Source organism: Trachemys scripta, chromosome 4 (genome assembly GCF_013100865.1).
Source record: "Trachemys scripta elegans isolate TJP31775 chromosome 4, CAS_Tse_1.0, whole genome shotgun sequence".
NCBI lineage: Eukaryota > Metazoa > Chordata > Testudines > Emydidae > Trachemys > Trachemys scripta.
Window position 1 is genome coordinate 130,923,201 of NC_048301.1, and position 27,644 is coordinate 130,950,844.

At 52.4% G+C, this 27,644-nt stretch overlaps 1 protein-coding gene across 1 annotated transcript; it reads right to left on the reverse strand.

Annotated features, from left to right (window-relative positions):
* Positions 1-1,815: 1,815 nt before the first annotated feature.
* Positions 1,816-22,441, reverse strand: CSRP1 (cysteine and glycine rich protein 1). Its single transcript, XM_034767571.1, has 6 exons — positions 22,307-22,441; positions 13,887-13,999; positions 10,446-10,614; positions 8,020-8,149; positions 4,968-5,061; positions 1,816-3,455 (listed from the first exon to the last, which is right to left on the reverse strand). The coding sequence occupies exons 2-6, from the start codon at positions 13,996-13,998 to the stop codon at positions 3,379-3,381; spliced, it is 582 nt and encodes a 193-aa protein (XP_034623462.1). The 5' UTR covers position 13,999; positions 22,307-22,441; the 3' UTR covers positions 1,816-3,378.
* Positions 22,442-27,644: the final 5,203 nt, after the last annotated feature.

The window sequence follows — 27,644 nt, forward strand, 5'->3', positions numbered from 1 at the left end:
GGAACTTGGCAAAGAAACCAATACCATTTACCACAGAAAGGTCTCTGGATCCCTATGGGTCCAGCTAGGAGCCAAAAGCCCCACAGAGGTGTGGCAACTCTTCCCCCCCACCCCTGTTCTGAAAGTGCCCCTCGCTCCTGGCCTGCAGCCCCCCCTTTCAGTTCCAAGCCACACACAGCCCTTGACCTCAATCCTGACCTGCAGCCCCCTGCTATTCCAGCCCTGGGCTCCCCACACAACTGTGTTGCTGCCTCTCAACCCCGACCTGTGGCTTCCCATGGCCTCTCTTTAGCACAGAGGGTGCCTATTAGGTTGAGTATTAGCACATGTACCGCTCCGTCCATCTGTAGATCTCCGTCAGTGTCAATACCCCCATGTCGCAGCTGGGCTTTAGACAGATCTCTTGGGGGCAAATGAGACCCATTCAGCCTTGTTCTCAGCAGTGTCCTCGCTGTGCTCTGACAGCAGGGGCAGTTGTCCCCCGTAGAGCACTGACCTCGGCACCACAAACAGCTGTGGGGGCGTTTGCCCTGCTGCTGCACAACCAGGCAGGCAGAGGGAGACGTCTTGTTGTTACTGTGGTGTCCTGAGGAGAGCACACCCTGTCACTAGCCAGCAGGGCCGGCTCCAGGCACCAGGCAACCAAGCACATGCTTGGGGCGGCGCCTGGTAAGGGGCGGCCAATCTTGGGGTGGCGGGTGGCGGCACGGCATTCCGCGGGGGGGCGGGGGTGCTCTGGCGCGCGGCACTCGGCGGGGGGCGCTCCGGGGGGGGGGCCGCCGCGGTCCGGGGGGGGGGGAGTGGGGCGGGGCAGAGCATTCCGGGGGGGGGGGGGGGCGGCACGGGCCACGGCGCTCAGGGGGAGGGTCTGGCAGCGCAGTGCTCAGCGTGGGGGCGGGCTCCGGCGGCGCGGCGGTTGGCGGGGGGGCGGCGCGGTTCGCGGCGCTCGGGGGGGGATTCCAGCGGCGCGGTGCGGCGCTCGGCGGGGAGGGGTTCGGGGGGGGGCCGCGCTTTTTTTTGCTGCTTGGGGCAGCAAAAAGGTTAGAGCCGGCCCTGCTAGCCAGGCTCCATTCCTTCCTTCCTGCAGAGCTCTGCCAGCGCCATTAGGGAGACAAGCTGCCTCCGCTTGCTGCTGGGCTAAGAGGAGGGGCCTGACTGCACACTGGGGTGAGAGCCCTGCACCTCCCCATGGAGCGCTCTGATGCCAGAGCCATGATGGAAAGAGCTCCTGGGAAACAGGTGAAGATGGTGAATGAAGGATCCAGACCCCTGGAACCCGCTGAGGGGCAGCAGCTCCAGCCTGGGTCCCTTACACACGCTGCAGTGCTTGGGACTGAAGTTAATGAGGGATAAGCCAGGTAGTTCTGCTATTACAGCCCAGGCCTGACTCAGAGTCGCTCCTGTCCTGGGCTTAGATGCCCACAGACTGGGCATCAGTGGGGTGGAGAAATTGGGGCCCTAGGGTGAGATTAAACTCATGCCACTTGTGATCCGACTAATTAATACAGTATAACCTACTTTAGCACAGCATATGGCCTGTCTCCCCCATATGCTGCTCCTAGTAAGAGTCTAGTAGTGCTATCAGCTAGAGGAGATACAAGTAGCTAATAGTATAACACTGACAGTCCCAGGTTCAAATCCTGCTGATGGCCCAAGCAGTGGGGTAATAAAGTAGCTTTGATCCAGCTCTCTAAAAGTAGCAGCCTGTTCCCTTCCTACAGAGTCAGTTTCACATGAAGCCAAAGAAGGAGCTTCCCCTCTGAAGTGACTAATCCCTCCTCTTATTGCTAGGGAAAGAAGAGACTGAACAAAAGCCTCATTCTCAGAGCTTTATTGAATACATAATTTTGCTTGAACAAAATCCTCATACATGGCACATACAGTAGAAATATTGCGACATAATGTTTCTCCTGCACTGTGGAAAAGGTATGTGGAATCCTAGACATCTCTGCTTCAGGAGGAAACAGGAGAAATGAAAGCTGTGATCTTTGCCCAGGTAACACCGTGAAGGGAAGGAATGATGCCCAGTGAATTAGTGAAGTTTTAGGTATAAACCCATAGAATGCTCTGTGTGATCCCATGTTCTATTATTCCTTGCTCGGTTTTTGCATCTTTCTATTCTGCTCAAGATGGTATCTAAGCTCATCAAAGCAAAGCTGCACCTGTAGCCCCATAATGAGAACTGTACTGGGGAAAGTTTGTTCATACAGCACTGTAACTGAGGGCAAAACTGGCCCCGGTTTTTTTAAAAACATACAAAAATTTCTGGGCAGAGTTTTCAACCCAAACACTGCAGCATTAACTGTGAAACAAGCATGAAATTGACCTCAATGTTCAAACTGAGAGAAACACAAAACCGTGGCATAAACAGTGAAAAGCAAGTTGGATTGTTTCTACGCTCTCGGGTTAATAGGCTACGGTGCTGTTAGTAATGCGGGAAGAGAAATCTGGGCCAAATGTTTCCAAGTTAGCCAGTGACGCTGGGCATCGTTTTTTTAGGAACACTGTAACAGGCAGCTTGGGTCTGGAGTCTCAGATGTGCCAAGTACCCTTTTGAAATCAGTGGGAGCTGCAGTAGTTCTGAAAGAGATCAGCACCCTGTCAGCCCCCCGACCTGAGGCAATCTGAGTCAGTGGCCACTTTTGAAAGCGCACTAGTTTACTAGATTTAGAACCAGGATGTAACTTCACATTTCTGTATTGAAGTCAATAGAGCTATAATGATGTACACCACTGGGGAGCTGGCTGGTGATTTATATTGGACTGTCCCTCCAATTAGTATTTTTAATACAATACACAATTTAAAAAATATTCTCCTCTCCCGCTATCTCTCGCTCACATCAGTCACTGGATCTCTGTCTCCCTTTGTCTCCAGAGGAACAATAACCCACCCACAAGCCCCAATCATTTGCCAGCTTTGATTTTTTTACATCTAGGAACGATTGAATAAGGCTTGTTATACACCTCTGACGTCCCAATGGCTGGCTGCATTCAGAGCCCCAGAGCACCCAGGTTTCACAGGTGAGCCTATTACCTACAAAGTGACACTCCCCAGCTGCGTGGAAAGTTCTCTGCACGAGCGTGTGAGGGCATCAAGGCCATTTGGCCTATGCTAGGGCTTTTCACTCCTGAGACAAAGCCCACGGCTGTCAACAGGAAGATTCCTGTTAGTTCACTGAGCTTTGGGTCAGGAAACCAGCAGGCAAGTGGGTGGTGGTCTAGTTAGAATAAGCAGGAGTTTATTGACAGAAGCACTGGCAGGAAGTGGGGGAAGGACCGGGCTGTCTTGATCCACGATTGAAGGTCGGTCTGGACGAGCCTGGTATCGGCGAAGCGCTCGGCCCTGCAGGGGAGAGGCGGAGATGCCAATCCTGACAGCTCACTCGGAGTGGATGAGCGCGCCGGCTCCCTGCCCGAAGCCAAACCCCTTGGGCCCGAAGTTCTTAGCGTAGCATCCTGTGGGAAGGGAGAAGCCGTGAGTGATGACGACACAGGGAAGGGAAGGGTGTCAGCCACTGGGAACATAGGGATGAGGGGGGAGGTGGTTTTACGGTGTGGGGTCATTGTTGAAATAGGCTCGTTCCCAGAGTTCAGATCTGGCCCCATCTCTCAGGCAGGCGGAAACAGGGTGAAGAAACAAGCACATGGGGACTGGTTAACACCTTTCATCAGAGGATCTCAAAGCCCTTTATGAACAAGGGAAACTGAGGCACAAAGGGGGGGAACTGACTTGCCCAAGATCACGCAGCAATGTCAGCGGCAGAGCTGGGAGCAGAACCTAGGCGTCCTGGCTCTCAGCCTGGTTCCCTATCCACTGCAACTCTCCCCCAGCCTGGAGATAGTTGCCCTTGTTAGCTGGCTGCCAGGGTGGGGGAGGGGGTTTAAAGTTTACCCTGTGTTAGTTTCTCACCTCTACTGCTCAATGTGGACAAGAGTTCCCAACCGAACCCCAGAGATCAGGCTCACATGGAGTTCTCTCCCTTCTCCTAGATCCCACCCACACCCCAGCCCTCATCAAGTGACAATCCCCCAGAGTCACTGTCAGTGAGCCCTGGGCAGAGCTCCCGGGATAATCATCAGGGATGGCAGAGTCTCTGGTTTCGGGCAGAGTTTGGTGCAATGAAAGTTATGCGATTGTCCACCCTGGAGACCAACCGGAAGGGACACAAACCCGGGCAGCAGCAGGGCGAGTTCCCCCGTATGGAGCTGGGGCCACACACACAAGGAGACTCTGCAGCCAGTCACACATGGGCAACCTGGCTGCCGGCTGCAGCACTTTGGGAACAGCTGCAAAGGAGCCTGGCTTTCCCCCCCGGGGGGGTATGGGGAGAGGAGGGGAGGATGTGGTGGCAACAGCCCCATAGGCAGGAAGGGGAAATGAAGGCAGTGATGCCCTTCCCCCCCAGGGGGCTACTAGGGCAGGTAGGGTGGGCACTGCCCACCTCTTTCAAAAGCAGAAGCATTAGGGGTTTTACGGACTCCCATTGAAAGATACTGACATGTTAGACTCACTTGGCACTTCCAGAGGCCACCAGCCGCCCCCACAAACCTAGACCAGCATGGCTATGGCCCCAGTGGAGCAGGGTGAGGTCATCTGTAGGTGCTAGATGGGGAGAGATCCAGTGGTTCTGCAGCCCGTGTGGCCGGTGCGGCGCTAACCCACAAGGTGCCAGGCCACTAGAGAGTCCGAGTGCTCGCTGTTCCCATACGCGGGGTGCTCCCCGGGTACATCCCTGCCCCTCTGGGGCCATTCGGACAGCACCTCCCTCCATTCACATTTCAATATCAGCTACCCCCCAGTGTTTTAGCAGGACCTACAATTCTCAGCATCTCGTGTGCTGGTTTGTGGTCAGCAATTCATTCTCCCTGAAGATGCACCCCCACAATGCCCCCTCCCCGACTTTGCTCTGGACTCCTCTCTCCCCCAGGTCCCGGGGATGCCAGCACGCCAGGAAGGGGGGCACTCACCTTTGCAGTAGATCTCCCCATCTTTATCAGCCAGCGTGGTGGATTCCAGGCTTTTGCCGCACTTGGCGCACCGGAAACAGGCCTTGTGCCACGACTGCGGGGAGAGGAGCAGAGAGCAGTCAGAGGGGGCGGGGAGCAGAGCAGGGAGCCGTTCAGGCAGTCGCCCACAGGTAGGACACCCAGGGCATGTCCAAGCGCAGCAAGTGTGTGCCTGGGGCGGCAAGCCGTGGGTGGCAGCCTGCCGGTCGCTGTGAGAGCGGCAGTCTGGCTGCGTTCGGCAGCATGCCTGCAGGAGGTCCACCAGTCCCGCGGCTTTGGCGGCAATTCGGCGGCGGGTACGCCGAAGGCGCGGAACCGGCAGATCACCCGCAGAAACGCCGCCGAAGGCTGCCTGATTGCCGCCCTCGCGGCAACCAGCACACCGCCCCCCACCTAACTGTCATGCTTAGGGTGGCAAAAAACAGAGCCACCCCTGGGCATGTCAGTTCCTGGCTCTCCCCGGCAGTACCCCCAGGGCCCCGCCGCAGAGGAAGCTGTACAGTGAAAAGCACCTGTCCCGAGGCCACAGTCACAATCCCATTCTCCCCAGAAGGGATTCAGCCATGCTAGAGCCCGGGTCAGACCAATGTCCCACTCCATGGGACGGTGGATTTAAGGTGAGCGTGACTCTGTGGTACTCAGGTCCCCGCAGTGTAGCTGTTTCTAGCAGCACACCCTTGGCTTTACCCCTTTGTAGTCCCTGGCTGGTATCCCCAACATTACATGGAAGGGTTGGCTTTTATCACACTTCCTTTTGTCTGGGCAGGACCCTCAGTGCCCGGCCCCTCCTTAAAGAGGTTTTAAAGCTTCTGAGCACAAGTCCCAAGTCACAGCCAAATTTCCCTGGGAAACAGTGTCCTGCCCTAGCCTAGCTCACATATTCCATCCCCCGCGGAACACGATGCCCCTCGACGGGTTGTCTGCATCAGGGACTGACCCCAGGACCTCAGACAGAGCCATGCTGTGAGCATGGGCTACCCCTGCATCCAGCGGATCAGCTCAGGGAAAACCACTCATTACCCTGGTGAGACAAAACTAATTGGCTCATCAGAAAAGATTCCAGGCGAGTGGGATTACAGAGGCTGGTCTAACCCGGATCTCAACCAGTCAGGCATGAAACACATCACAGGTAAAACATGCTCCTTTAATCTTGTTTCCAAACTACCAGCCACCCATAGTTTAGGATTTGCTCCAGTAAAGAGTTAACTCTTAAACATTAGGCTGCTGTTGATCAGCACAACTCCTCTAAAGTCAGCCAAGCGGTGGCGATTCGACTCGCACCAGCTAAGGCTCTGGCGAGAGCCCCTGGCTCCATATTCTAGAGATGAATGCATCCTAAAGCACTAGAATTAGAACAGGCACACCAAGGAAACTTACACCCCGATGTTGAGACCAAAGGCACCAGGCTGACTTTTAAAACTAGGGCTCTCCCAGCTGCTCCCCGAGTTCCTAATGGATAAATCAGTTAAACTGCAAATAGTGAGAGCTGCTGACACAGGCGTTTAAAAAAAAAAAAAAAAAAAACTGCTTTGGGAAACATGGAACCATTTTGGGAAAATAAAATGTGGACTTGGGGTTGAGGCAGGAGGCGGAGACAATAGGCGGAATTATGCCACCTCCACCAGCAGCAGAACTATCGGTACATTTCAAGACACGCTTGTATCCTCTCTCAGTTTGTTTAGACACAGCAACATTTCCAGCTTCAGCTACTTAAAGATGTAGAATGCGAAGTCTCCCACTAAACACTGTGCCCAGATCCTTACTCTAAGGGTCTGTTTTCACTGCTGGGTCACAACGGGTTCTTACCTGGGTGTTTCCCTAACCCCCCTCCCGTCCACACACAAAACCCTCTCACTCGAGTTTATGGTGCTTTCAACCCAGGCTAGCTGGCCACTTCAGCTCAGGCTGGTGACCCACCCACTTTGCAGTGAGGACACAGGCTACCAGTGGTTCTCAGCCTATTTACCATTGTGGGCCACATCCAATACAACCTCTATGGCCCTGAGGATGTCACATGGGCCGAGCTTGGTGCTGATTGGGCCGCAAGTGGCCCGCGGGCTGCAGGTTGAGAACCACTGAGCTAAACCCACTTGAAAGCCAGTAGTCCTCCGATGCCTTCCCACAATTTCAAGTGCCCAGGACAGACAAGTTCTCCCACAATTCACTGGGAGAGACTCAGAGCACCTCAGCTTGCTGCAGCACGTAGAACCATGGGACATGGCCCCAGTAGTCTTAGCTACACATATGGGGATCACAGCCCCACTGAGGACCCAGTAACACGAGTCAGGCTGGACTAGTGGAGGGTGCTGCAGGTCAGGACTGCACAGAGTTCCTGGTGGACGGGACAGAGTCTAGGACTGGAATAGCAGGAGATGCTACAGCTGAGTTAGCAGAGCTGTATGTGTTCACAGGGCAAAGCCAGGGGAAAACCCAAAGACAGTCTGGAGACTTCATCACCCTGCCTCATACAGGGGCCAGCGCTGAAGGAGAGAGGAGCCAACGGACTGAAGACCTAGGAAGCCAGCAGCTGGGTGAACTGGGCTGTGGAAGCCAGATCCAGCCTTTTAGAGCCTAAGGGGAGAATGCCAACGTGGCAGTTTCCTTGTAGCAGACGTGTGTTCCAGCCCAGGCCTGTGAGGCATATCATTCTCCTCCCAGGGCATGGGGAGGGGGGCAGGAGAAGGGACCAGCCATAATCCCCCAGGATTAGGGAGATGGAGAGGACCTGTGGCTATCCCATGCGTGCGGCTCTCTGCCACCTGTATGTACCATAAAGACAAGAATTTTCAGAAGGGGCCAGCACCACCCATAGGGGTCAGATTCTCCAGAAAGCTCACAGCAGGTTGGGCACTAGCTGAGCTCTTAAAAATCCAGCCCCATTTGTGGGTGCTGGACATCTTGCCCATGATAGCATCTGGGCTTGGCCCATGGACCCTTTCAGAGCTCCCAGCCACATGCTGACTCAGGAACCACCACCCTGCAGTCAGCTCCCCCCATGGCACTGCTGTCTTACCTTCCCAGCGCCAATCACCTTCTCAGCAGCATACACGGCCTGCCCACAGCGGGGGCAGCCGTCGGCACCGCCCACCTTCTGGGCCAACTTGGAGGCATTGGGGTTGTTGGTGGGCTTGTGGGGCTGGCTCCTGTGGGATTCCAGTTAGGGAGAGTTAGTTACCTGGCCTGCACGACTGGGAAGCAGCGGCAGACAGAGATGGCTGATGAGACAGGGGGGCTCCACATTCAGGGAAGAAGAGAGTCTCTGCTAGGGCCAGATTGCGAGAAGGGCTCAGCACATGAGTTCCCGTTGGAGGCTGAGCCCTTCAGAAGCTCTGGGCATCTACACACTGGGAGAGAAGGGTTAGAACATTCCTCGCAGGGGGCACACAGGCTACAGACTCTCCCGCCGGTGTGCTCTATGGGAGACCTGCCTCCGTTAGTGAAGCGCGGCCCTGACAGATCAGGGAGAAGGCAGACTAGAATCACCGTCACTCCCATCATGCTGCAGGGAGCCAGCAATTCTGGCCGGAGAAGTTCCTCCCACCCCATGGGTGGCTTCCCAGGTGCTATAAGCCGCCCTGCTCTGAATGGGGGATGCACATGGGAGCTGCCCCCTTGGGGTGAAAGTTCAAGACTTCAGCACAACATTTTGTCAAATCCTTGCTGCTGTTTGACCAGCTCTGCAAGGAGCGCCAGGCGAGGGCTGCACTGCCCCCGAAGGTGGGTGTTTACAGCACGGCTGCTGGCTTGAGTTGGCTCCCGCCCTAAAACCCAAGTGGAGATGAGGCGCCGGAGTCCTTCGCTCGATGGAGCTAGGGGAGTCAACCCTGTACCCTGCACCTGAGGTTGACCTCGACTGGCTTTTTGTAGCCGAACCCAGCACCCACCGTCAGCACTGGTTCGGTGTCAGCAGCTCTCTTGGTATGGACATGTTATTAGGATGGAAGACCAATGAATTACAAAGTGTACTTACCAAGGGATGCTGCTGCATGGCTGGGGATCACGTGCACACCAAAGGCTTCGGTGGCCAATGATGGACCAAGGGATTAGGGACTGGGGATTGGTCCTGCTTTGAGCAGGGGGTTGGACTAGATGACCTCCTGAGGTCCCTTCCAACCCTGATATTCTATGATTCTAAGGGAATGTCTACACTGCAGTATGTGTGGGCGAGCGCAGTGGCAGCTCATGTAGCTAGCTGTATTCTAAGTAGCTCTCTGAAAAGAGAAGTGAGGGTGCAGTGCTGCAGGCATCACCATGGGATGCACAAATGAGAACGTACCCAGAGGGTCAGGCAGCCTTGCACAGCCTACACAGACACCCACACCACGACGGCTTCACTTCTATTTTTGCCAAGCTAGCTAGAGTACGGCTAGCACAGGTCTGGCTACACAAGCTGCACGTCACACCCCTGGCTGCAATGCAGACTTACCTGTAGTCTGAACATTGGGCCAGATCATCTGAAGGACCTAGCTCGAGATTGATCCAGGTGGCGCTCGATCGTCAAGGGGGCTACGTCCCTTTGGGATTTGCCTTGATGATGATGAACTCCATCGAGTTAAGAACTCCAGCGCCTCTGGGATTTTACAGTGAGGCCACCTCAAGATAGCAATGACACAGTAAACATACACCTTTGCTTGGCAGTGAAGACACGGCTGAAGGGCTGGTGTACACAAGAAAATGTGTGCGACCCAGCGACATTGCTCAGGGGGGTGAAAATCCACGTAGTTAAGCCAAGCTAACCCGCAGCGTAGACAGCACTAAGTCGATAGAAGAACTCGACCTAGCTATTGCCTCTTGGGGAGGCGCATTAACCACAGCAAGGGGAGATCCCCTCCCGTCGCTCATTTGCTGTAGCGAGTGTCTACACCGAAGCACTGCAGCTGTGCCACTGAAGCATTTTGAGTGTAGACATAGCCTAAGCCAGGCTTTGATTGTATTGGGCCCAAGAGTAGACACCTCCCGTTCTTCCTGGCCATTTGAACTACCCAGGAGGGCAAGGGCTACTGGTCTCATTAGGCTCCTGCTAGGTTACGTTTTAGCTGCCAGCTTGATTCTGTTCTCAGGGCTGCTTTTGTTAACGGTAGGGGGCCTCGTCTCAGCAGGTGAATGGCTCAGCTAGACGCCCAGCTGCAGCCAGGCACTGAACTGACCCAGTCAGAGGATCCTGGGCAGAGGTTGGCATTTACAAGGCTGGGAAGAGCCTGCCAGCCTAACTGTTGACTACTAGGGGTCAGGAGAGTGCAGAACTTTACACGGAAATAGAAGGATGTGGTAGAAAACAGGATCTCTTTAGAACAGGAAATGCTCACAGAGTTGCTCAGCTCCCCGGGGTCCCCAGTGCCCCTCCCCTCTGGGGCCCCCAAAGCCCAGCGCTGGGATGGGGGTGCCTCTCTCCAATTCCCTTTTATAGCCACTATTTTTGAAATGAAGGCTCCAACTCACTCTTCGGATTGGATTCCCAGCGACTCTCCCTTGTCGGTGCTCAGGGTCCCTGCTCCCTGCCCATAGCCGTAGCCTTTGGGGCCATACTTCTTGCCGTAGCAGGACTTGCAATAGATCTCTTCCCCATGCACAGCCACGGTGGTGCTGTCCAGGTTCTTTTTACAGACCACTGGAGAGGAACAAGGGGCATGTCACCCTCAGACCTTGGTCAGGAGTTTATAGGTCATCTCTGGCTTCTGGGCAGCCAGAACACACTGGCAAGTCTGAGAGCATCAGTCCTCCCAAGACATATCATGTGTCAGATTTTAAGGAGTAAGGAAATTCCCAGACAAAACCTTTGTTAATAAGGAGTGTGCAGAGAACAGGAACATTGGTATGAGTTAAAAAACAACCAACCCACCCATCCAGCTAAAAGCCAGGAAGTTCAGAGCTAAAAGGTGAAATTGACATTAACCCCAGTGCTGCCAGTGGGGAGAGTGAATGCAATTTGAGAAATGACAAGTTATGAAATCCCTTTACAAAGCTCATCTGCACTGTTCTAAGGGTTAATCAGCAATGGTGCAGGCAGGGGAGGTCTGCATGGACGGTCAGTGATCCCAGCCTTCGAGGGATCGGCTCCATGGGACGACAGCAGAAAGTGTGCGTGCTGGGAGAGAGTCCAGCTCGATCCGGGCCAACCCCAACTGGAGCATGCTCCTGCCAATCAGGAGACTGGCAGCTTAGAATTAGCCGATGACAGGCAGCACAGACAGCACTCTTGGAGGCTTAGACACACTTGACCTCCAAGCCCTAGCGCTTAGGGTTACCATATTTCAGCAAGCAAGAAAGAGGACAGGAGGAGCCCCGCCCCATCCTGCCCTAGCCCCGCCCCTCCCACTTCCCACCCCCCTCAGAACCCTCAACCCTCCCCCCTGCTCCTTGTCCCCTGACTGCCCCCTCCTGGGACCCCTGCCCCTAACTGCCCCCCAGGACTCCACCCCCTACCTAAGCCTCCCTGTTCCTTGTCCCCTAACTGCCCCCTCCTAAGACCTCCCCACCTAACTGCCCCCCAGGACCTTACCCCCTACCTGTATCCTGACTGCTCAAAACCTTATCCACCCCCCCCAGAAACCCCCCCCCGCCCCCCCCCCCCCCCCCCCCCCATCTCTTGACTGCCCCTTCCAAAACCTCCCTGCCCCTTCTCCAACCCCCTGGTCCCCTTGTTGTTGGCCTTCGCCCAATGTCTCTGTGAGCTTGCTCAGGAACGGCCTGCGCCGTTCGTCCCGGCACGCTGGGCAGCAGGGGAGGAGGAGCGGGGGAGGAGCTCCAGACTGCCGGAGGCGATCTGCGAATGCAGGGAGGGAGGGAGTGATCTCTGCTGCAGGGGAGAGGAGGAGGGGCTCTCTCTGGCTGTCAGAGCCCCATGTAAGTGGCACCATCCGGCCGGCTGCCCTGTTAGCCACGCATGCTCTGCATGGGGGGGAAGTCCGGACATTTACAAATTCCCCCGGACGCTATTTTTAGCTCAAAAAGCCGGACATGTCTGGGGGAATCCGGACGAATGGTAACTCTACTAGCGCTGGATCAGATAATCCAAGAGGAAGTTGTTGGGGCAGGGAGGAGGCTGGAAGGGGCAGGATCAGAGGGGGGGCAGGGCTCACAACATCCCAGCTGGCAGCCTGCTGATGTTTACCTACCTCTGGCTGTAAAGGAACAAAGAGGCTGGAGGAGGGAAACAGCAGCTAGCCCAGCAAGAGCCAGACACTGGTGTGTGACTGACAGACTCAACCCCCATCCCACATGCATGCCTTAAATGTCAGCAGGAAGCCGCTCCCCATGGCCTGCTTGTCTCCTTGCCAGAAGAAAAATTTCTTGCCCTTAAACAATGTTTCAAGAATGCAAACACAGAGCTGAGCACTCCCCTCGGAACGCTCTGCCGGCCCAGCGCTTTTCACCTAAATATGGGATCTTAAATCTGCACTTCCCATCCCCATGACTAAATATGGTGCTTTTCCTCCTGGGCAGCTGCTCCCGGGGCGCTCTCTGTGCTTGGAGAGTAGGAGGGGGGAAAAGGAAAAGGACAATTTTTGCCATGTAAGGAGGGTTATGTCAGGAATTTCTGTGGGTTAGGAGCTTCCTGAGCCCTCTGTAGCAGAGCTGGGCTGGTATTTGGAGCCCATCTAGTCCAGCAGTTCAGCAAATCTCCACCAGCTGAGCCATCGGGCATTTAAACATTTAATCTACACTTAACACTTGCATAGCTACATCTGTATAGGGGGGAGGTAGGAGGAACACACACCCACAGCCAATAGAGCAATGCTGGCAAAAGCCCCAGTGTAGACGCAGTTATGCTGACAGAAGTGTGCTTCTGTGGGCACAGCCCATGTCCTTTGGGAAGGTGCTGTTCCTACACAGGCAGAAAAACTCCTGTCAGCGTATGCTGCACCCGTGCTGGGGGGTACCTGGGCTCTGTAGTTCACATGTTGCCTTCCACTGGGGAGAAGCAAACCGACCAGGGCTTGCGGGCGGGCCCCATTTCCTGTGCGGGGAAGCAGACACCGGAGTGCACCTGTCGGGTGGGGAGATCCTGTGTCGTTGCATAAACTCCGGATTCCGTGGAAACGCCTCCCCTTCCCCTGCCAGTTATGATCTCTGGGGATCTACATTTCTTGGGACAGCAGGTGCCAGCAGTGGAAAGCAGCTGCACGACCCAACCCCACATTTCTCTGAGCATAGGTGACGTCCACCCAGGTGGGAGCTAGCACGTCAGCTGCCGCTCCATGTCTACATCCTTTCCAGTGCTGGGCGGAATGTGGAGACTGCCGCAGGGATGGGCTGAGGCTACAACTGCCAGACGGGTGAGGGGGGCCCAGGCATCGGGCATGCTGCAGGCATTTGGTCACCAGAATGGCCAGCAAGCACAACGCAAAGCAGCATCCTCCGTCCACAGATCCCCAGGTCCTGTAGGGTTCAAAGGCCACACTCCAACCACCTGCAAGGCTCCTCACATATCCTTCCCTCTTCATTCAAAGGCGGTGCTGAGATGTGCCCTCATGGAGTTTCTAGCCCTCAGAACTGCTAGCATGACTTTGCTGTGGGGAGGTACAGTCAGGGCTTTAAAATGGTGCCTTTAGGCATCTAGGGGGCCTGCGCTTTAGACCCTAGTGTGGTTTAGGGTTAGTGTTTCATTTAGCAATGTGGGGGTGGAAGTTGCATGGATGTTTTCCCAAAGCACCCCTGACATTTCAGTCCCTAAATCACCCACGGTGCTTTGCAAAAATTCCTTCCCCGAGTCTGGAGAACGGAGAGCTGCTCCCAGCCCAGCAGTAATTAGCCAAATGTCAGCTGTCTGGGTCTGCTCTGCAGTGGCGGGAGCATGTTTACATCGCTGGCAAGAACAAGCAGGCCAGGGCGTTGCCATGTCAACGGAAAGGCCAGGACCCCACGGGGCGCTGTACTCACGGCACAAGAAGCAGGACTTGTGGAAGCTGTTGCCTTCGCACTGCACCTCCTCGGCGAAGTACACGGCCTTCTGGCATACGCCGCATTTCTTCCCTCCGCCCCAGTTCGGCATCCTGTGGAAAACAGACAGGAAAAAACAGATTCACCCCAACGGGACTGAGCAAGGCAACTGCTGGACGGTGCAATTAGAATCCTGGGAAAGGGCGAGGACACCCTGCAGGTGCCAGGGAAAGATCCTAATGTCACGGGGACAATTCAAAACCCAGGTGTGTAGGCTCCAACCGAGAGCACACGCACTGCACCTAAGTCACGTAATGCACAGATTGGAGTTGCATACGCTGGCATTGCCCGCAAATCCCAGCAATGTTTCCACTTGTGTCCCAGAACTTTCTTGCCTTGAGCTGGAGCATTGCATTCTGGTGCTTGTAGTTAGTGCAGGCGCCCCTGGGTATAAGGGAAGAGTGGTGGGATGCATTTGGTACATGAGTCAGACACTGGCTGCCAGTCACTGTTGTCCTCAGCAGCTCCAGCCTAGATCCGGCTCTCTCTGCTCCGTGTGGCAATTCAGCTACCCATGAGTGCTAGATGGGGCATGGGAAGGAGATCAGATTCCTGTGTCACGGGGCACGCAACAGAGATTTGCACCCCTACAATGTGGAGAAACGAGATGCCTCTTCGTTGCTTTGCCGGAGGTACAGGAATTTCCCCATTTCCTTGGACCCCTGAGCCCAAGGAATCTAGATGAACAGCACTGCAGGATAGGTTAACAGCACTTCTCCTGGGCCCCAGGTCTGTCTGAGGTGCTCCTCACCATACTATCATCACTGGACATGGGAACTTTTGTACCCTTTGGGCACAGCTGACCCTGCACTGTTCACCAGGCCAGAGAGAACCAGCAACTCCTTGTTATAAAAGGGTAAAGGAATGAGAGCTGGAAAGCGGGGAGGAGGAGAAGAGAATCTGCACAGGCTGAGACAGACCAGGAGAGTTTCACTGCACATTCTGGGCCCTAGTTATCTCCCAGTGGAATGACAAAGCAACAGGCCTGGGGCAACATTCCTCAGTGTCTGACTGGCTGGAGTGTGGGGGATGAGAGGGCTGGAGGAGCAGCCTGAAAAGTGTCACTAGAATTGCCCACTCTCTGAACATCTGTCCAACAGCTGCTGGTGAGGATGAGAGAGGGGAAGGGAATCCCAGATAAAGGCAAGAGACAACATCTGTGACTGTGCCATGTATACCCAGATTCCGCAGTCCTCCCCACACCCCAACTGCACACGCTATTGGAGTATTAGCCCTGTATTAGCCTTCCACCTGGCCTCCCTGTTCCCGGGAGATTTTAGTTTTATCTTGGATCCAACACCGGAGAAGAGACTCAAGGAAACCCAGGATATCTGGAGACATGCCCACAAACTTGGCAATTAAATGTTTTGTGACATTTGTCTTGTCTAGGCCAGCCCTGAAGTTCTAACTTGGCTGTAGGGGGTGGAAAGTGGAACTTCCTTTGGGGTCTCCTCTTTTCCTCGCAACTCAATGCCAAAAAGGTATCAGAAGGGGACCATCGAGTTGAGGCCCTCCACTGGCAACCCCAAGTTTTAAAACATGCAGAGGAATCAATCAGGATCAGGCCTTCAGCTAACCCCCAAGGACAGAACAAGACATAAGCCATCATGTAAACTGGTTTCTCAATGCATTGCAGGCACCGATACCCTTCCTAGGCCAGTCTCATCCTCTGCCCCTGCCAGCCCTACGGCACTGGGCTGTAGAGCAGTTGGGACAGTGCTTGCTTTGGTGCCGTGCAGCCAGGTAGAGAGGTTATTCCAAGGACCATGCACCCTGGTGGGAACATGCAGCCTTGTGCTCTTTGGCGCAACATCAATGAAAGCAGCAGGGCAAGTTCCCAAGAGATACAGACGGGTTTGCCCAGATGGATGCCACACACCAGCCAGAAGAGTTAACTGCCTCCACCAGCTTTAGTACTACAGCTCTGATGAATAGGATGCATGGTTCAGTGGTTGCAGGGGAGGAGGCGGGGGGAGGGGGGGGAGAAATAGCCTGGGTCTGGGGGCCATTCCTTATTCTCTCTCTGACTCCCTATATAACCTTGGGCAAGTCACAGCCCCCCTGTGCCTCAGGTCCCTTGTCTGTACAATGGGGTAATACCCCTGCCCTGCCTCACAGATGGTTGAGGAGAATAAGTGCACTGAAGACAGTGAGACCCTCAGATCTGTCCCCATCACTGCAGTAGAAACACTTTAGACTGAGAGGTGAGGCTGCAAACTCCACCTACCCACACGGTCCCAGGGAGACTGCTCTCCCAAGCATTGGCAGCGTCAGGCTGTCGTTCTTCTGTCACAGGAGAAGTCGAGATCTTGCGGGAATGAAAGAGCTACATAAAATATTCCACAAAATCCCTGAATTAGGGCTTGTCTACACTTGAAATGCACAAGTGGCATGGCTGCGACGCTGTAGTGTAGACACTCACTAAGGCGACAGGAAGGGTCCTCCCATCGCTTAAGTTAATCCACCTCTGCCCCATGAGACGGTAGCTAGGCAGCGGAAGAATTCTTCCATTGACCGGGGGTTAGGTTGGCTTTACTACATCACTCAGGAGAATGGGTTTTTCACACCCCTTAGCAACACAGCTGGGTCAACCTAGCTTTTTAGTTTAGGCCAGGCCTTCCAGTCAGTCACTAATGAAATGAGTTTGGGGATCTTAGCCTAGATTCAAGTAGGCATGGACTCAGGACTGGGACAGCAGAGAGCTCCAGGTCAGGACTGAGGGATGGTCTCCACTGAAAAAGTTACAGCAGCATAGCTTCATCTCTCAGGGGTGTGAAAAATCCACGCCCCAGAGAAACGGAGTTAAGCCGACCTCACCCCCGGCGTAGACAGCACTTGGTCAATGGAAGAATTCTTCCGTCAACCTGGCTACGACCTCTAGGGAAGGTGGTTAAACACCAGCAATGTGAGAATCCCTCCCGTCCGCATAGGTAGCATTGACGCTGAAGCGTTTCAAGTGTAGACGTAGCCTGAGGGACAGACCTGAGCCCAGCACCGGGCTAGCAGGGGAGGCTGCAGGACAGGACTCACGCATTGGCAGAGCTGTGAAGAGGGCTGACCCGGCGGCTAGGCCTTGCTAGCAGTTCCTGAGTCACAGCAGAACATTCCAATACCAAATATATTTAAAAAGAACAGGAGTACTTGTGGCACCTTAGAGACTAACAAATTTATTAGAGCATAAGCTTTCGTGGACTGCAGCCCACTTCTTCGGATGCATATAGAGTGGAACATATATTGAGGAGATATATATACACATACAGAGAGCATGAACAGGTGGGAGTTGTCTTACCAACTCTGAGAGGCCAATTAAGTAAGAGAAAAAAAACTTCTGAAGTGATAATCAAGATAGCCCAGTACAGACAGTTTGATAAGAAGTGTGAGAATACTTACAAGGGGAGAGAGATTCAATGTTTGTAATGGCTCAGCCATTCCCAGTCCTTATGCACTGATGATGCACTGGACCCATGGAAAAGAAGCCCTTGAGGAATTCCACCATGATTTCAATAATTTCCATCCCACCATCAACCTCAGCCTAGATCAATCCACACAAGCGGTCCATTTTCTGGACACTACTGTGCTAATAAGCGAAGGTCATATAAATACCACCCTATACCAGAAACCTACTGACCGCTACACTTACCTACATGCCTCCAGCTTCCATCCAGGACACACCACACGATCCATTGTCTACAGCCAAGCTCTAAGATATAACCGCATTTGCTCCAATCCCTCAGATAGAGACAAGCACCTACAAGATCTCTATCAAGCATTCTTAAAACTACAATACCCACCTGCTGAAGTGAAAAAAACAGATTGACAGAGCCAGACGAGTACCCAGAAGTCACCTCCTACAAGACAGGTCCAACAAAGAAAATAACAGAACACCACTAGCTGTCACCTTCAGCCCCCAATTAAAACCTCTCCAGCCCATCATCAGAGATCTACAACCTATCCTGAAAGATGATCCTTTACTCTCACAGATCTTGGGAGACAGACCTGTCCTCGCTTACAGACAACTCCCAACCTAAAGCAAATACTCACCAGCAACCACACATCACTGAACAAAAACACTGACCCAGGAACCTATCCTTGTAACAAAGCCCGATGCCAACTCTGTCCACATATCTATTCAAGTGACATCATCATAGGCCCTAATCACATCAGCCATACCATCAGGGGCTCATTCACCTGCACATCTACCAATGTGATATATGCCATCATGTGCCAGCAATGCCCCTCTGCCATGTATATTGGCCAAACCGGACAGTCTCTACGCAAAAGAATTAATGGACACAAATCTGACATCAGGAATCATAATACTCAAAAACCAGTCGGAGAACACTTTAACCTGTCTGGCCATTCAATGACAGACCTGCGGGTGGCTATCTTAGAACAGAAAAACTTCAAAAACAGACTCCAACGAGAGACTGCTGAGCTGGAATTGATATGCAAACTAGATACAATCAACTCAGGATTGAATAAGGACTAGGAATGGCTGAGCCATTACAAACATTGAATCTCTCTCCCCTTTTAAGTATTCTCACACTTCTTATCAAACTGTCTGTACTGGGCTATCTTGATTATCACTTCAAAAGTTTTTTCTCTTACTTAATTGGCCTCTCAGAGTTGGTAAGACAACTCCCACCTGTTCATGCTCTCTGTATGTGTGTATATATATCTCCTCAATGTATGTTCCACTCTATATGCATCCGAAGAAGTGGGCTGCAATCCACGAAAGCTTATTCTCTAATAAATTTGTTAGTCTCTAAGGTGCCACAAGTACTCCTGTTCTTTTTGCGGATACAGACTAACACGGCTGCTACTCTGAAATATATTTAAAGTGGCCTGCCTGGGTTGCAGGGATAAAAAGCTACCTAGGATGGGGGATTGTGTCAAGGGACCACCTAAGGGTGTCTTATGGGCAGGGTGACCCACTTAGTTAAAAGATTAACTCCAGCAGTCTGCCGCTCCTTGCTCCTCCCCGGTGCCCTGCAGGCTGGGGTTTGTGCATTTTCCTTTCTGCTGCGTCTGGCTGCTGCCAAATCCCTCCCTTTCAGCCAGATCATCCTGGTCCAGAGCCCTGGATGGCCTTAAAAGGACTGTTTCTCAGAATCTAATTTCACTGGGCTGGGGTGGGAGGGAGCTCAGTCCCACTCAAAAAGGGCGGCTCCCTGGAGAACAACAAAGCCATACAGCACCAGGCCAGAGGCAGCCCAGGTACAGACACTGCAATTCCCAGGACAGAGCTCTGGGGAAGGCCACTTCTGTGATTAGAACAGAGCTTCTCTGACCCTTACAGTACAATCCTAGGCATTTGCCCACCCCCCTATGTCAGATACCAGCCTCCCCTGTTTCAGAAGGGACAGAGAGATCCATTACACCCTACCCCTCAGTCCGTCACCTTCCTGCTCTCCCCCCACTACTCCTGGGCAAATTCCATCTGTAGTAACCAGCCAACCAAAGGCCACCCTGTAGTTTCAGACAGATACACATATCTGTTGTTCAGTGCTCCTGCGTGTGCTGGGTTCAACCCCAGAGGCAGCTGCAACCAAGTTCAGTACCAAGCTGTCTAGCAGGATTTGCTACAGCAGGCACTGAATCCAACTGATTGTCCCCCTCAGTGGAACAGCTTTTTTCAGGAGCAGTTGTCGGAGAGGGGTTGGGATGAGCCCTGTTTGACCCCAGTTGTCTGACAGGTTTAATGGTGCAGACGTGGCCTAAGAGAGGTTGCGCATGGGTTGGGGTCTCCTAGCAAGTCTACCACAAGAGATTTCAGCAGTGAACATGGTATAAATAGATTCCCCAATATACAAAACAGCCTCAGTTTACCTCACAGAAATATGGGCTTGTGGGACCGCTAGCGGAGAGAGGTCTTCTGATAGATTGAACAATGTCCTCCTCCCCCTACCACATGCGCACTCAGTCCACAACTCACACATGAGAGCTTGAACACTACGTGGGGAAAACCCAACTGGCAGGAACTGCAGCAGGGATCAGAAAGCAGCAAGAGCGTTATTCTAAGGGTTCAGTGTTGGTAGGAAGACAGGAGAGTCAAGGAGGGGGACAGGGTGTAGTCAATGAACATAGGAAAGACCAGACCAGATCAGGGGTCTGGCCAGTGTAGTCCAGTGTCCCATCTGACAGTGGCCAGTACCAGATGCTTCAGAGGAAGGTGCAACCCCCTCCCCCCTGTAGACAGATGTGAGATAATCTGCCTCCCCATTAAGGCATCATCCTAACCCCTGCTAATAAATGACTGGATTAAACCATGAGGTTTTTGTAGCCCTTCAGAGTTTGTTCACAAGACTCAAAGAGGGATCAGAGATTTAAATGGATTACAAGAATATCCAGAGTTATAACAGTCAATGCTAAATTCTTGACCTCAGTGATATCCTGTGGCAATGAGTTCCACAGTCTAAGTCACACATTGTGTGTGTGAAAAGGTTGGTTTTTTTGGTGGGTTTTGAGTTTGCCACCTTTCAGTTTCATTGCACGTCCCCTTCGTGTGTTACAAGATGGTGAGGAGAGAAGCTCTCCAATCTACTTTCTTTATTCCACTTGCTCAGCAGATACTTTGATCATGTCCCATTGGCGAGTGGGAAGAGGAGCATGGTTAATGGTAGCACTCAGCTGTCACAGGATTCTGGAGAAGGGAATCTGTGCAGTTGTGAGTTATTTGAGGAAGGGAAGTTTGTCAGAATCTAGCATTTGCTGAAAGCTGCGCCAGGCATCTTAGAACATAGTTCTTTGTAAAGCTGCTTAGTTCATCTTATCCCAATCTTCAGATTTTGAATTCACTAGGTGATGTCTTATTCTAGCCACAGTAAGTATGAAAGCTGCAAATCAACATGGGAAATGGGCATTCAACATTTAGCGCGTCCCAACAATTCACACATTGATGAAGTTGAAGGAAACAAGCAACCGAATGGACAGAGTGAAAAAAAATAATTCCACTTCTACTTGAGGAGAGCTAACAGTCCATATTAGTGATGAGATTGAGAGAATTCATGATCAGAGGGCAGAGAATCTGTTTCTTTGAATTCTCCAAGAACAACCGTGCCACTGAATGAAACACTACCATTGAAGCAGAACATTGTCTCTCCTGCAGGATTGTCAGGTGAATCATTTTCAATGCCATCATCACTGAAATATAGCCACAATGACAACTTAAGTCCCTATTCCAGCTCTTTAGCATCAGCTGAGATCAAATCAGTGATCGTGCGGTAAAGACAACTGATATGAAAGGTAGACTGGGACCTGATAAGAAGCTGTAACCGCTTGTGCCAACACCCCCTTCAATGCAACCCAAACAGCAATCTAAATAAGTGATTCAAGCACTTAGTCACAGATTAAATCGGTTTGGAGGAGTGTGACACTCCGTACCTCAAAGTAGTGCCCTGGAACCCCTATATTCACCACTATCATACGATTATGATGTGTTTTGTACAAAGTTTGCCTTGTGAGGTATCATTTAAGAAGTCTTGATCTGTTGAACCTTAATATCCTGTATAAGTAGGGGCATTGCCAGCAGATCAAATGTCGTGATCATTCCCCTCTATTCGGCATTGGTGAGGCCTCATTTGGAGTACTGTGTCCAGTTTTGGGCCCCACACTACAAGAAGGATGTGGAAAAATTGGGAAGAGTTCAGCGGAGGGCAACAAAAATGATTAGGGGGCTGGAGCACATGAGTTATGAAGAGAGGCTGAGGGAACTGGGATTATTTAGTCTGCAGAAGAGAAGAATGAGGGGGGATTTGATAGCTACTTTCAACTACCTGAAAGGGGGAGTTCAAAAGAGGATGGATCTAGACTGTTCTCAGTGGTGGCAGATGACAGAACAAGAGGCAATGGTCTCAAGTTGCAATGGGGGAGGTTTAGGATGGATATTAGGAAAAACTTTTTTACTAGGAGGGTGGTGAAGCACTGGAATGGGTTACCTAGGGAGGTGGTGGAATCTCCTTCATTAGAGGTTTTTAAGGTCAGGCTTGATAAAGCCCTGGCTGGGATGATTTAGTTGGGGATTGGTCCTGCTTTGAGCAGGGGGTTGAACTAGATGACTTCCCCTTCCAAGCCTGATATTCTATGATTCTCACAAGGGGGAAATGCATTCCTTCTGAACACTAATTATATTGCATCTGAAAAGAAAAGTGGGGAATATTCTGCCCACACAGTGAAAATATAACTATAGATGAGAACTTCAGGTGCATGCATCCCAGACTTTGACACGTGGGTGTGCAGTGCATCATTGGAACCTCGGTGAGCAATTGACACCTAGCAATTCTACAACACCTGGTGGCTGTTAAAAGCTGCCAGCCAGCAGCCTCATGGTTAGTTTAACTGAAAGAGGAGAATTGATGCACCTGTTTCCCACTTGGTTGAGTTCTCAGGAAGACTGTATCTCTGGTCCTCCACTGATGGCAGTTAGCGTAGCTCCATTAGTTTCAATTGACACTAGCTGAGGATCTGTCTGCGTCCACATTTGCATCCAGCTACTCCTGCAAGTAAAATGAAATCTGCACAGGGCACCAGGGGTCTGATCAAAGGGCAGCATGAATGTTACATAAGAAGGGACTCTACAGAGAGGAACTAAACTTTCAGTGGTTTTAGTTGCAGGGCCGGCTTTAGGACCTGCGGGGCCCGATTCCGCAGTCCCGGTCGTCGGCAGCACTTCGGCGGCGGGGGTCCGCTCCGTGTCTTCTGCAGCACTGAAAGACCCCCGCCGCCAAAATGCCGCTGAAGACCCCGGAGCGGACACCCCCCCTTGCCGCCGAAGCTGACTGCCGCCGGGTGAGCCTAAGGCGTGGGGCCCTCTTACCCGCGGGGCCCGATTCTGGGGAATCACGGGAATCGGCCTAAAGCTGGCCCTGTTTAGTTGGAACTGGCAGATTTCAGGCTGATGGCACTGTCACAGGCTCAGTGGATGAAGTCTGCCTTCCAAGTTAACAAAAGTTTGTAACCACACAAGGCCAACACTGAAAAACAATTCAGAGACACGATGGAAGCTTTCCAATATTTAACCAAAGGCAAAGGTCAGAGATTGGGCCTAGGAGAGGAAGAGGCTGAAATATGAAGAGCGCTCACTTAATGAGCAGTTATTCAATGTTTTATTTTCTCCTTATTGTTCGTGTGTGGCCCATGCTTTATACACTGCACACTTGCCAAACGCTGCTCTGAAGGCAGAATTATTAATTTCCTCATGGCCTTTCCTGCTACAGTATCTGAGTGACTCACAAACAAATTTATTTTCATAGCATCCCTGTGAGATAAGGGAGCATTATCCTCGCTTTACAGATGGAAAACAGAGGCACAGACAGATAAAGGTCAAAAGTATCCACTAAATCTGGATGCCCAGAGATGCCTAGGACCTGATTTTTCAGAGTGCTTAGCATCATACAGCACTGATATGTTCAAAACCCAGCTCCCAGTGATTCAACCACAGCTGTGAGCACTCAGCACTTCTGCAAATCAGACCCCAGGATATCAAGCCAGGCACCCAGAAAATGAGGGATACACTTGTTAGTGATCACCTGTGAAAAGTTGGGTTTAAGTGACTAGACTAGCGTAAGGCCAACAGACCCCAGTTGTCAGTGGGCAAGATCGAACCTGGGACCTCTGGAGCTAAATGCATGAGCCTCTACTGCAGGGGTTCTCAAACTGGGGGTCAGGCCCCTCAAGGGGCCGTGAGGTTATTCCATGGGGGGGTCGTGAGCCAGGGCCAGCTCTGGCTTTTTTGCCGCCCCAGGCAAAAAAGCCTCCTACCGCCCCCCGCCCCCTGGCGGGGAGCACGGCAGGGGAGGGCGCTGAGCCCGGCCAGCGCCCCGCTCTCCCCGACCAGCCAGAGCGCCGGGAGGAGGGCGCTGAGCCCGGCCGCGGGCCCGCTCTCCCCGGCCGGCCAGAGCGCCGGGAGGAGAGCGGAGAGCCCGGCCGCAGCCCAGCTCTCCCTGACCGGCCGGAGCGCCGGGGGGAGGGCAGCGAGCCCGGCCGTGGCCCTGCTCTCCCCGACCGGCCGGAACGCCGCCCCCCTCCAGGTTCCGCCCCAAGCACATGCTTGGTAGGCTGGTGCCTGGAGCCGGCCCTGTCGTGAGCTGTCAGCCTCCACCCCAAACCTCGCTTTACCTCCAGCATTTATAATGGTGTTAAATATATGAAAAAGTGTTTTTAATGTATAAGGGAGGTTGCACTCAGAGGCTTGCTGTGTGAAAGAGGTCACCAGTACAAAAGTCTGAGAACCCCTGCTCTACTGCATGAACTAAAAGCCACAGGGCTCTTAGCTAAGGCTGTAGCAGACTCATTAATCTCTCAGTGGTCTCGGTGCCACAGGAGGGCGACAGAGCACCACACCCAGGAGATGTGTGGGTTATACTAGCATCACACTGGAACTTTGTGGCAGAGACATGGATAGAATCCAGTTCTCCAGAGCAGCATTCTACTGCCTTAACCATCAAACCCTCCTGTCTCTTGCTGCCGTTCCCTGCCTCGTTCACACAATGCCTTTCAACTGCTGCAACAAACAAGTCGGGGTCTTACAGGCAACCGCCTCCTTCACTACACAAACCTGATTCACTCCCACAGCAGCTCCAGCCTGTGCACTGACCAAAGGCCGGCTCCTTTAGAGAAAAAATAAAAAGTATCTGATCGTATTATTACAGACTGTATCATAACTAAGGCTACATTTTAGTCATAGGTATTTTTCATAAAAGTCATAGACAGGTCACAAGCAGTAAACAAAAATTCACGGCCCGTGACCTGTCCATGACTTCTACTATATACTCCTGACTAAATCTTGGGAGGGCAGGGGCACCGTGGGTGCTCGGGGGAGGGGAGTGGGGGGTGGCGCATGGCCCAGGACCACACTGGTGCTGGGAGGGCCCAGGTGGTGGCCAGGCAGCTCTGCACACCGCTGCCTCCACCCAGAGCGCCAGCTTCGCAGCTCCCGTTGGCCGGGAACCGTAGCCAATGGGAGCTGCGGGGGCTGTGCTGTAGGCGAGGGCAATGTGCAGACCTGCCTGGTCACGCCTCCGCCTAGGAGCTGAGCGAGGGGGATGTCCCCACTTCTGGGGAGCCCCACCCGAGGTAAGTGCCGCCCAGAGCCCGCCTCACCCTGTCCCATGCCCCAACCCCCTGTCCCCTCCCACTCCCAAACTCTTCTGCTGCTGTGGGGAGTGTGTGGGGGAGGACAGGGTGGCCCAAGACTTCCCCAGCAGCAGCAGTGCAACTGGTGCAGGAGCTGCTTGAGCTATCCCTGGGCCAGGTGCACTGGCCACTGCAGAAGTCACAGAATCCGTGACCTCCGTGCCAAACTCGCACTCTTAAACAGAACATGCACAGATTAAGGCTGCACAGGTATTTCCTAACTTTTGAGTGCTTGACTGTGCGACCTTAATAATGTTCTTTCCATGCAGTTTGTGCTAACAGTTTAACTAAAGTGGTGGGACACCATGTGGACACTCTTACGCTGATTAAAGCTTCGCTTATATCGGCTTAGCTTGCATCAGTAAATTCACAGGCCCAACCAGTTTTAAACAAATCAGATCGGTACAATCTCGTGCATGAACAGTTGAAAATCAGGTTTTAAGCCAATTTCAGTGAAACTATTTAGACAATAGTAGTAGGAGGCCCAACTTGTTAGTAGACTGGGGTCTTGCTTATTGTATTTTGCACCCAGAACAGCAGGCTTTTCACGTAGTATCTTTAGCTCAGTATGCTCATTCCACTCAGGCCTGCTCTATACTCAGTATAACTTCATCAGTTAGGGGGTGAGTTATTGTTTTTAAACCAAAACAGTTAAAGTGGTTCAACACTTTTCTAGTGTGGCTACAGTTCTACTGGTATAAATGTGCTTCTACAATTATAGCTAGTTTCTCTTCTCACATGGGAGTAAGCCAGACCCGTATAAGGCACTTTTACACTGGTATAACTGCATTCACCCTACGCGGTTGTACTGCTTTACTTATCCCAGTATAGTTGAACCAATCTGAAAACACCAATTTTACAAGCTCTCCCTGGAGTTTCACTTGTAAAAGTTTCATGGGTTTTTCCACCTTTCAGACACAAACCACAGCAGGTCAGATCAGGCTGCGGGATAATCCCACCGCTGGGCTGAGGGGTGTGAAAATCTGAGCATTACTTCTCTGAAGAGAAACAAGTCATCCTGACCTGTTACCCCACCACACTCACTGCCCTTCTCCCTCAGGAGACCAACAGCTGCTTGACCTTGCTCAGTGCCTGCTCTGGCTGACTTTGAAACAAGTCTACAGTGGCCAGGATCAGGGAAGGCGATACAGGGCCAGATTTTCAACAGAGTTCAGTGTGCTGGGTGCTGAGCACCTGGCCCCAATCACAGGCTCTGAGCACTTGGAAATTTGGTCCCATGCTCTTTAACAAGTCTGGCCCCTCATGGCTTGGGCCAGATCCTTAGAACATGCATGAGGTCTGTGTAGCTCCATCCCATTTCCCCTCCCACAGGCTACACACAGCTGCAGATAAGAATCCAGCCTCATTAGCACCTCTGAAGATCACCAAGGTGACACTGCAGAAAGCAGCTCCCTGTGTGCCTCTCAGGATGTTCTGTCCATCCTCTACATTCCATAATGGGCGAGCATGATTTATACAGCAAGTGCCTTGGATATAGAGATGAGGGGACAGCTACTGGGAAAAAAGGTTAGACACCAATTAATTTTGGCCATACTAAAAGGTTATTTAGCAGAGGAGGAGGGCAGATTTAATGCACTTGGATTGCCATAGAGTATTGAACAGTGTGGCATGAAATCCCGCCTGTAAAGTTAATTCACACGTATTTGTCCAGGAGAACTCTCACGTGGCCTGGAAACTAGTGACAGTCTGGAACTGAGGGTGAGGGATCTAGAGAGGGACCACAGGGACTGGGGTCTGATTTAAAGTCTTCCTGATTACTGGAGGTAAACAGCACGCTAACGAGATTTGCAGAGGATAAGTAATTGGCAGGAGCTGCAACTCCAAGGGGCCTGGAGAGGTTAGACATCTGGGCAGGAAAGAAATGGAGAATCACTTTGAAAAGATATATCTAGGGTGACCAGATGTCCCAATTTTATAGGGACAGTCCCGATTTTTGGGTCTTTTTTTTTTTAATATAGGCTCCTATTACCCCCCACCCCCGTCCAGATTTTTCACACTTGCTGTCTGGTCACCCTAGATATATCCAATCCACTGAGGAAAGCCACAGGGACAGATTTTTGAGGCCTTACCACCTACCATTGGGACCAGCTTTTCAGGGGTTCTTTGCACCCAGAGTTCTGAGTTCTTTTGGTAGTTTAGCCAGGAGGGCCCAACTCTCGCCTACCATATGTCACTTCTATCTGTGCAGATCGAGTGTGAAGTGGGTGTAGCACAGTGTCACTCTGATTTGGTAGCAATTTACATCACCTGTGTACCGGTGTAAGTGACTGCACAAGGAACAGGTCAGCTGGGAGTTAGCCCCCCTGTAGTAAATGGAAGGAAGACATTTGCTAAAGTGGAGGTTCCAAAAGAGACCTGGGGTACTCACACTGGTGCACATCAGGAGTAATCCCATTAAGTCAGCGGCGATACATGCACGTCAGAGCGGTGCAAGAGAAAGGAGAATCAGGTCTCAAGCCTCGCAGCATGATGACCAATGCAATCGGGGACCAAATCAGTGTAGCCGAAGAGAGCAGCACTCACTGTGTGAGGCCTTTCTGTGGG